This window comes from Penaeus chinensis, chromosome 29, assembly GCF_019202785.1.
Source record: "Penaeus chinensis breed Huanghai No. 1 chromosome 29, ASM1920278v2, whole genome shotgun sequence".
NCBI lineage: Eukaryota > Metazoa > Arthropoda > Malacostraca > Decapoda > Penaeidae > Penaeus > Penaeus chinensis.
The window spans coordinates 31,385,189-31,394,778 of record NC_061847.1 but is presented as its reverse complement, the minus strand read 5'-3'; the positions used below and the strand labels follow the sequence as shown (position 1 = coordinate 31,394,778).

General features: G+C 34.9%; 1 protein-coding gene across 2 annotated transcripts in view; it reads right to left on the bottom strand.

The window, feature by feature from the left end:
* LOC125040533 (LIM and senescent cell antigen-like-containing domain protein 1) overlaps positions 1 to 7,596 on the bottom strand; it is a 17,104-nt gene extending 9,508 nt beyond the window's left edge. Inside the window, exons 1-2 of one of the 2 annotated variants that reach the window (XM_047635108.1) lie at positions 7,475 to 7,583; positions 3,537 to 3,571 (exon numbers count right to left, since the gene is read on the bottom strand). In XM_047635108.1, the coding sequence (XP_047491064.1) occupies positions 3,537 to 3,544 (8 nt within the window). In that variant the 5' untranslated portion in view covers positions 3,545 to 3,571; positions 7,475 to 7,583. Of the gene's footprint in view, positions 1 to 3,536; positions 3,572 to 7,474 lie in introns of both variants that reach the window. The other variant, XM_047635109.1, reaches the window with a different exon arrangement.
* Between the last annotated feature and the right edge of the window lie 1,994 nt (positions 7,597 to 9,590).

Genomic DNA, 9,590 nt, shown 5'->3' with positions numbered 1-9,590 from the left:
CAAAAAGCAGACAAAAAATATTCAATTTGACATTAAAATAAATACACAGCATAAATAACCTCCAAAAGACATGGATACAGAGGGAAAAGCCTCTTATCAAAGGTGCACGACTCTTATCCCACAGATCGCTAAAATTTTACACTGATTTCCATAAAAAGAGAAGGAAAAAAATAAAAATATAAATCCAGCGTTGCAAGTGAAAGTGTTGAGGCATCCCCTAAAATCCTGAACTGACCTCTCTGGAGGCGGGAAGTCTGGCGGAGCCTCTTCCATGGCTTGCTTCATGTCAATATTGCTCAGGAACTGTTTCACAAATTCATTCGCTATCTCCTTCTCATTCATCTGTGTGATTCTCTTTTCCATTGGGCTTCCCTGGTTACGTGGGGGTTTGGGCAGTGGGTTAACCTCCTTTTGGTTCTCCTGCAGCAACAATAATCTTTCCCTCATCAGGATCTCATCAACAGCAGGCTTACATCCATAGGGCTCACAATATTCAGGACTTGGGTCAGGTATATTTTGTGGTCTGGGAGTGTCTCTGCGGCCAGCATTCTTGGGCAGACCTTTGGCTGGTGTCCCAAGTTGGTCCTGGCCAAGATTAGCTCCTGCAAGTAAGTCTTCCATGTCATCAATCCGAGAGATGGAGTGTTTCCGTCTGTTGTAGAGGTCGCTGCTCTCAAGAGTGAGGGCCATCTTGCTCTTTCCTTTTCTCTTATCTTCTTGAAAAGGGGGGCAACATTTCCCTAGAGTTTTCTCTGAACCACGAAACATTTTCTTCTCTATCCGAAAATGCAATCACTGGTCTGTTTCAAAGGCCATTCTGCTGTCTTTGAACATAATAGCCATGGTGAAATCTTATCTCAAATTCCTTTATCATGGCAGGTGCATAAGTTTACAACAATTTGTCTTTAAATTTACATCCATCAATATGAAGCAAGAGTTTAAAGATCTACTCATATTTAACCACATCTACAAAATTATGAACTATATATTCATGCATAGGCATCTACACAAGTTAAAAAATAAACTCAAAATCTACATGAAAGTGTAAAGTATGAAACCATTGACTAAACTGGCAACTCGTGCTATCTTAACATGAGATAAGGCCTCCATATCAAAACTTCTTCTTTTATGGGAAGAATCTTTTTACGAGTCTCTTACTAAGTTGGCAAAAATCCTTGCTCCTGTTGGGCTTTTCCATTCAAGGTAAGCAAACAACAAGAAATTTCTGTAAATAACAATTCCTGCCATATATATTATCAATCCTGATGCGACTGTCAGAGAGATAAGGGTGTGAGTAGAAAACTATTCAGCTTCTCTCATATGTTCAACAGGTGCACTTTTTGTCTGACACTTCACTGTAAAGCTTATACTTATCACACCAGTTCTAAGTCTAGTAATCAATATCTATTACTATGTAAGCAGTATAATACTTAGTACATTGTATGCTAAATAGATTGTGTTATGCAAATACATACAAATTATATTTATATATAAAATATAAATAAAAATGAGTATCAATTTATTGATACATAGGTAAATACACATAGTATGTGTAGTGCATCACACATATGCACATTTTCTCTCTCGCTCACACTCCCTCACTTTCTCTCACTCTCGCTCATCCACTCATACTCACAATCATATTCATACTTACACTCACAGCCACACCCACACACTCTCATACAAACTTTTACTTACACTCACTAACACTCACAAGCAAATGTTCAAACTAAAAACTTCTGGGCCCTCCATTACAACCAGTCAGATATGATGCATATGAATCTAGTCACAGTTCAAATAACAAAAGAAATAACAAAAAATATTCTCAGGTCAATCAAAAAACACAGTTGAGCATTACTACCACATATATTTTAAAACTCAGAATTACACAGTGGCCGCACACTTTCAACAGTAAGAACCCATCAGGGAAAATTGGAGATATATATATATATATATATACAAAAAACAGAATACAGAACAAAAATTATTCAAACAAATTAAATACATATATCTAATAATTACATATAACAGCAAAAAATAAATAAGAACTACTTAACACCGACACAAACTGTACATATAATTAGATACTCTCTAATAAGGCAAACAATTCATAGCAATGAGGTTCTATATTGTCATAATTACTATCAGATGTTATTTCTGTGAAGCAAAACAACTAATATAACACTAGTCTATTTATCAAAGCTAAAGGACTATTCGTCAACTGAAATTTTATAGAAGAGGACAGAAGGAAATGGGTCATTTCTTTGTCGTGTTAGAATTTTGCTCCAAAATGTCTGTCATTAATTGGGAAATATTAACCGTCATGGAACAGAACTGCGACCATAGCCATAAATAGGTCACATTGTGTCAGTATTATATCAAGAGAAGTTGACCTTTAATCATAGAGAAGTTAATATCCATTATGACACGTTTATATATAGAGAGAGAGAGAGGGAGAGAAATGTAAATCTTAGGTTCGGATTTAATTAGTATCACTTTAAAGATTGTTAAATGTTGCCATCCTTATCTTTTATCGTTATTATAGTTACTCATTCATGAATTGTTTAGGGTTGAGTTTGACAGGTAGGATTTTTACATTAAACTATACATTAATATAACTTTGCTAAAATCAGAACGGAAGCACTAGATAAAAAAACTCTGTGGACTCTCACATGAAATGTAATAGGGGCAGCTATATATACACATTTCAAAACACTAGTTCTATATTTACACCTTTTAGTTTTAAAAAAAACGTGTATCTACAAATATCTCTAAGGTATTCAACCGATGCAGCTAACACTGTAGTGTCCATTTGAGAGTTCAGCCAAAGGAGGAGATGTCCGCAAACAGCAAAATGATACATTGGAATCCTCATTTTCTTTCTCTTTATGTTTTTGCTTGTACTATATACCATTTCCAAAAGAAGAGGCCATAAATTTAAATGTCAAATCTGAAACATGATATAGCTTACTAACTGTACATTACTAACTGTATATATTTAGTTAGAGAGTGAGTGTGTGTGTGTGTGTGTGTGTGTGTGTGTGTGTGTGTGTGTGTGTGTGTGTGTGTGTGTGTGTGTGTGTGTGTGTGTGTGTGTGTGTGTGTGCGCCAGTGTGCGCATGTGCACACGCATGTATGATGTCTATACATGTTTATACATATATATATATATATATATACACATACACATACATACATACATATATATATAAATATATATAAATTACCAGTAAAAACAAATATGGTTGAAGACATCTTCACCACTGGTATGAAACTCTCTGACTGGACCCTACACTATGCTCTGGAAAATGCCATGAATAAATACTGCTTCATTGCACAGTCAACATTCAAACCAGCAAGCAGATCAAGTGAGAGTTCACAAGCAAGTAACTGTTGCATGATAAAGAAAAAAAATCTAAAACAAATAAATGTATGAGGAGACCAAAAACACAAAGTCACGTGACAGGTACACCCATGGTTGCTTGCAAGTTGCGTCTATTAGTATACAACATCAAGTCTCACTAAGGCGGACTTACCCGGGCATTGTTCCCAAGATAATCTACAAACAATCCTGGAACAGAGGAAGCATCACCAATGATTAGGATATAATAAGGGTCATTGACCTTTCCCCTATTAGACATTACATTACTAAGAAAGAGAGGAAAAAAAAAAAGTTTAAATTAGGACTTATCACCTAGAATGAAGGCTCTTTTTCATTTCTTTTTTCTTTTTTAAAGTCCCGAAGAGCGCAGCTTGGGTCAGGGAATCGAGGCAGATTGTTGGGTATGGTACAAAGGGGTTTGTTCACATACATTAAACCATTATTAGTAAAAAGGCCAGTTTTGTGGCCATTATCACATTAAATGCTAGTTTTCATTTGATCTACCCATGCTCATATCACACTTACATAAAACAGGCAATCCTTCAATTATATATGAAATCCATAAAAAAAAAAACTTAGAAAAGCACCACACAGCAAATATTGCACACTCACATATTTCTAATCTATTTTAAGTCCACACTAATGCTTACCATGATATCCACTATTCCTAGATACAGTGAATTCTCATACTGTCCCAAAGTGAAGCACAACTAAACTAACTGTTGATAACCTAACCATAAACCAAATGCTTTTTCAAAACCTTCACCTATAACCATCTACACAGAATGATAGTTGAAAAAATATTTTTGGCAAAGAACTTCACTGCAATTTCCTTCTTTTGCCCTGAATTCCCCTTCATTACATCATGCCATGAACTAAATCCATGTCATGCCATGCACTTCCTCCCTCCATGCCATGCTTCCCTGCACTCTTTGGACTAGCACTCATGCACTACCCTCTCCTCCCCTCTAATATTCTGATTTCAGTAACCCCTCAGCTTCTATTAAGCATGCTACCATTTTCTTTTATCTTCTTCTAATACCACAATTATCATACCTATCTGAGGAATCAGTCAATTTATCTATGCACTTTACCTATTTCCTTCCATAAGTCTATTACTTTTTTCCTAAAACCCAGTGTTATTTTATTTCCTTCTTGGTGCTTCTTCACTCTTTCCTATCCACCTCTCTCTTTTTGGGTGTTACTTGCTCAAGAATGGCATTTGGATTCAGAAAATGGCTTCACCTAATAAAATACAGGATGCATCTAATGTAGCTATATACAACTATATATGTACCATATCTTCTATTCCCATTAAGTCCCCCTACACCTGCTCTGCTGTCAATGACCCACACTGAGGCACACTGTCGCCAATCACCTTATTCTCCGACGATATCAGACTAACTTCCATTCCATTTTTTTTTTTTTAAGAATAGGATTATCAAAATAATGTGAACCTTTATATTTCATAAATGCACACACAGAGTTACGTTTATTTCAGCGCTGTACTGAGAAGGTCATCATTAATAATGGATTGTATATAAACATGAAACATACAGCTTTATTAGATGACGCTCTGGTTATTGCAAAGTGTGTCTGTTTTCTTGTACAAGAAAGCCATGGCTCTTCTTAATGGCATATCAATAAAAGCTTAATTGCTTCATGCTTTTATCATTATATTATAATAATGTAGGTTACAAATACATGCAGCCTTTGTACATATCCTTGACTTTCAACCTCTTGAACAAGTCCACATTGAAATGACTTCTTCAAAGCAAATCATAATCTCTTTTCAGTGAATAATTCAGCCATCTGAATAAACTGAAACAATCTCCAATCTATTTTTCTTTTTTTTTTTTTTTTTTTTTGCTTAGTTCTAACCTTTGAATCACATTAATACCTATAAAAAAGGAGAAAAAATCTTGATGAAAATGTATGATTACAAAGCACTACTGCCCATTAATAACCTTTCTTTTCTTTCTATTTCATCTTGTGCTGAATGATTCCCCAACAACCAAATAATGCTTACATGAAATGGACCACTAATTCATTAAGAAGGCTATTTCAAATATAAATAGAGTTCCTCAAATTCTCTGCATTTCCTATAAAATGAAGAATGAAAAAAATCAATAGAAATAGAAGTCTTAACACTTATCAACTAATCTTATCTACTTAATACTAATACTGACATCAAACAAACAAACTAACTAACCAACTAACCATGTTCTGATGATATATCAGATTGGTTGAATATAAAATATGGACCAAAAAGATATGGGAAGTTTCGTCACTGTTCATGTTAGGCAAAAATGAACACTATAACTGTCTTTTAGGGATATTCAATCAAATGTTCTGAAGTTGCAATGGTGCTCATACTTAAATATCTATTAATTTATGCTACAGCAATTATAGTTTGTAATCCAAATATCAATGACAGCAAGAAGGAAATCAGCATATTAGAGCTGCTTACAATAAATCAAAATAATGTTCTTCAATTTCCCATATTCTCAAATATTTAGTGTGGAAATGTAGCCTACTCGCATATTAGACAATATTTAATAAGATAATCTTAAAAATTACTAACAATGTGTATTGACAATCTTATCAAGCAGGAAAATCATAAAAATATATCAGCATACTCTATGTTTTCAAGAATTAGAACTTTTTAGCCTAGAAATCTATTCACCTCTCAACTATGTAGGTATTTGAACTGGTAAATTAATGACCAGTTTTCCTTGTCTGGGTGATTTCAGAGGAAAGCCATAGTTAAATTATAAGCAATGTTGCTACTATAGTCCCAAAAATTGGAAATTATTCTTTATTTGGTAACTGGTTTTCTCTCAGTGAATAATGACTGTGTTCAATAAAAAACATTTAATGCTTTTTCTAGATAAAGACAGATGATTTGAAGAAATAAATAATAAAATGGAAAATGTTTATGGGATGCTAACAGTATGGCTTTCAAAATAGAACTTTCCAGTTAAAATATTATTGGCTATATACTATCCAAATACATGTGAAAGTTGCTGGGCCTTTGATAGGAGACCTACCATCTTAATTTCAACCTAGAGTGGCACAGTGTCAAGCAATCTTCATGGCCTGTCCACTATGCTCTCCGGCAATAGCCAACAAATTTCTGCTATACATATCTAGCAAGACAGAATATGGATAGGTTCCTTTTTTGATGCTACATTGCTAAGGACTCTACGAGCTCTCCCATTCTAGAAAATATAGCTCTGTGGAAGCATCTGTACTGACAGCTTGGAACCAACTAGCAAAAGGTTAGTAGTAAATGCTCATGTGTCTCCTAAGCATTTATCTTGTACATAATAATAATACTGAAATAATCTTTTTATGTAAATGGAACAGCAAGTGTTATTCTCACCAACAGTACAGTCTCAGAACATCAGACACCCTAATCCGTACATCAACATGACAGAAATAGTAGGACTCAAATTCTGATATGACTCCTCATGCTACTCTCATACTATTTATTGTATGAGAGGATACGACGACTCCCAAGGCCCTGATACGACTCCTCATCTCAAATCTTACAACTGCTTCTCTAAATGACTTAAAATCAAATCTCTGTAGCTTATTTGCAAAAACATTTCAGTCTTCCCATATCTTGCCCTACTCACAGCACCTGCAAAATAAAAATAGACTTTCACCTCCTTAGACTACCTAAAATTTAATGATTTGAGCTACTAAACATTAACATTTCCTTAACTGTAGTAAAGGAATCGATTTAAAAGTCCTAAAATGAATGAAAATACAGAAAAATATATAAATAGATACAGGTGGCTAAGAGGGAATTCAACACACTAAGATTTTTTTTTTTTATCTTAGTTTTTTTTATTAACGTTATGTAATTTTTAAAAAATGCTAATTTTCTCTTAAGCGAGCGGCCAACCACCACCGGTAATTACACATTTAATTGTAATTTAGATCTAATTATCTCCTCATCTCCCCCACACCTACACACGCCCACCTTATCACCGCCCTCGAAGCTCTCTTTCCCCCAGCTCTAACCTCCTCTGCCCTCCTTCGCAAACCCTCAGCCGAATCCCCCAATCCCTCCCCTGCACTTACTCGTAGGATTTGGAGCCTCGGAGCTGAAAAATCACGCTAAATATCCACCGCGAGCGCCTCTCCTCTCCCTCGGCCGAGCTTCAACCTTTTACCATAAATAGCGGATGTGTTTACAAGATCCCCTTCCGTCGCTCGAGCACAGTAGAATTTTATACCAATTAGAATAGAGTTTTTCGTACGTGGGGCTAAAGGGTGAGTTCTGATTGGTTAAAAATTGCTCGGATGCTCGCTTACGGGAGGAGATTTCGGTAAGTTGGGTCTCCTTGGGAAAGTGACCAATGGGAATTAGGATATCTGTCTATGGCTGTTAAGGCTTTATTTTGATTGGTCATTTTTTTCTGAGGGGATATGTGGTTATTTCATTCTGAGAAAAGTGACTCTGTACATAAATTTATCGATGAAATGCATTTATGAGGATATCAGACCTAAATTCCAGTCGATAATAAAGAAGGATATAAATGTCGAATCTAATGTCAAACCTATAATGTAATAATCAGTTTGACATTTCGCACGAAAAGATAATCAGCAAAATTAGAACTATACTAAACCAAAAAAGAAACTAAACAACCCAAAATAAATAATATTCACTAATCACTATGAATAGTGAAATAACTATAAGATAACATATTATAAGAATTGGAAGGAAAAAGACAAATATTCCGAATACAAGTGATTAAACCTAAGTCTCTGATTTGACCCTGGCACCACGTCGAAAGCAGTGGATGACGTTTGTAAACACTTCATATCAGCTGGCGGCTCCGAGGCAGCTCGACGCCACGTTCCGTCCTCTTATCTCTCGCAGTAAACGTCAGGCTGCAGCTGTACAAGCATCTTCCTCTTCATTATTTTTAGGTAAAATGGATAATAGGTTGTATAATTAGTGTCTGAGTCTTTTGAGTACACTTTTATACTGTTTAAAATTGAAAAATATCGTGTTTCTACTTTTTTGACAACCTGTGGTAGTGACCAATACAGATTTATTAGTTTATTTATAAATCTATTGATTATTATCATTTGATATTGAAAATATATGTAACTCTTAATGTGCTTATTGTGTAAAGGTAGTTTAGAAATAATAAAAATTGATATATCGATAAATTATTCCCATGTAAGCAATACCGGCTCTTGGAAACATAATACGAGAACGTGAGGTATATCACACGTACGCAATGATAAAGTACGAATCACCCACTTTTAGAACAAGAACAAGTCGGTTACAGGGATTAAAAGAGACTTCCAGGTTATGAATTTGGAAAGGAAAGGATTTACAAGGTTGTAAGTCTTCCTGCTTGGTTTCCAGAAATTTCAGGTTCTCAGAGAAGGGAGACTTTTGTATCTTAGATGCTGGGAACTGCTTATTTAGTGTGTGTTTTGATACTGTCGAACACCTGTTTCTTCTGAGAGTGCTATGGATACAGAGAAGAAAGGGAACACCTTTTTGAAGTGGGATATGTAGTGACAAGATAATGACTTGTGGTGAAACATGAGCCGAGTCTATTTTATTGTAGTTTGGAAAGAGGGGAGAAAGAAACATAAAGTTGATATAGCCTGTAATGAAGATAGAAACTCAGTGTCAAGAGATGAGGCTAAATTATTTGAAATAGATTGTAATTGAAGTATAATTTTGAGTTTAAGAATAACCATGTGTGTTCCATACAACTCTTTAATGTGGCTCAAAATGCATACAAGTTAAGAAATTATGAAAATATACAGGAAATTAATATGATATTGATAATGTCATAATTGGTTTACTGATGCCTCACATCAGTTGCACTTGCGCCACATTTTTTTACTTGATATTTGAGAGGTTTGCCAGAGGTATGCTGTCCTAATTTCTTTTTCTTTTAGTAGATTTCCTTCATTTAGGCCATATTGGTTTATGATTATCCTGGTTGTCAGACAAATTATTATAATCCACTTCATAGATAATGCTTGATCAAGTAAAATATAAACTAAGAAGAAAGGGTTGAAGGTAGGACGGTATATCTGGAGTGGAAATATCTTTGGTGGTAATGTATTTGGTACTCATTCAAATCATTCAAGATCTTATGGTATGAATATGTATGTACTATCCATTTTGTTTCATGATTATGTGATGCTCTGTTTGAGGATAGAG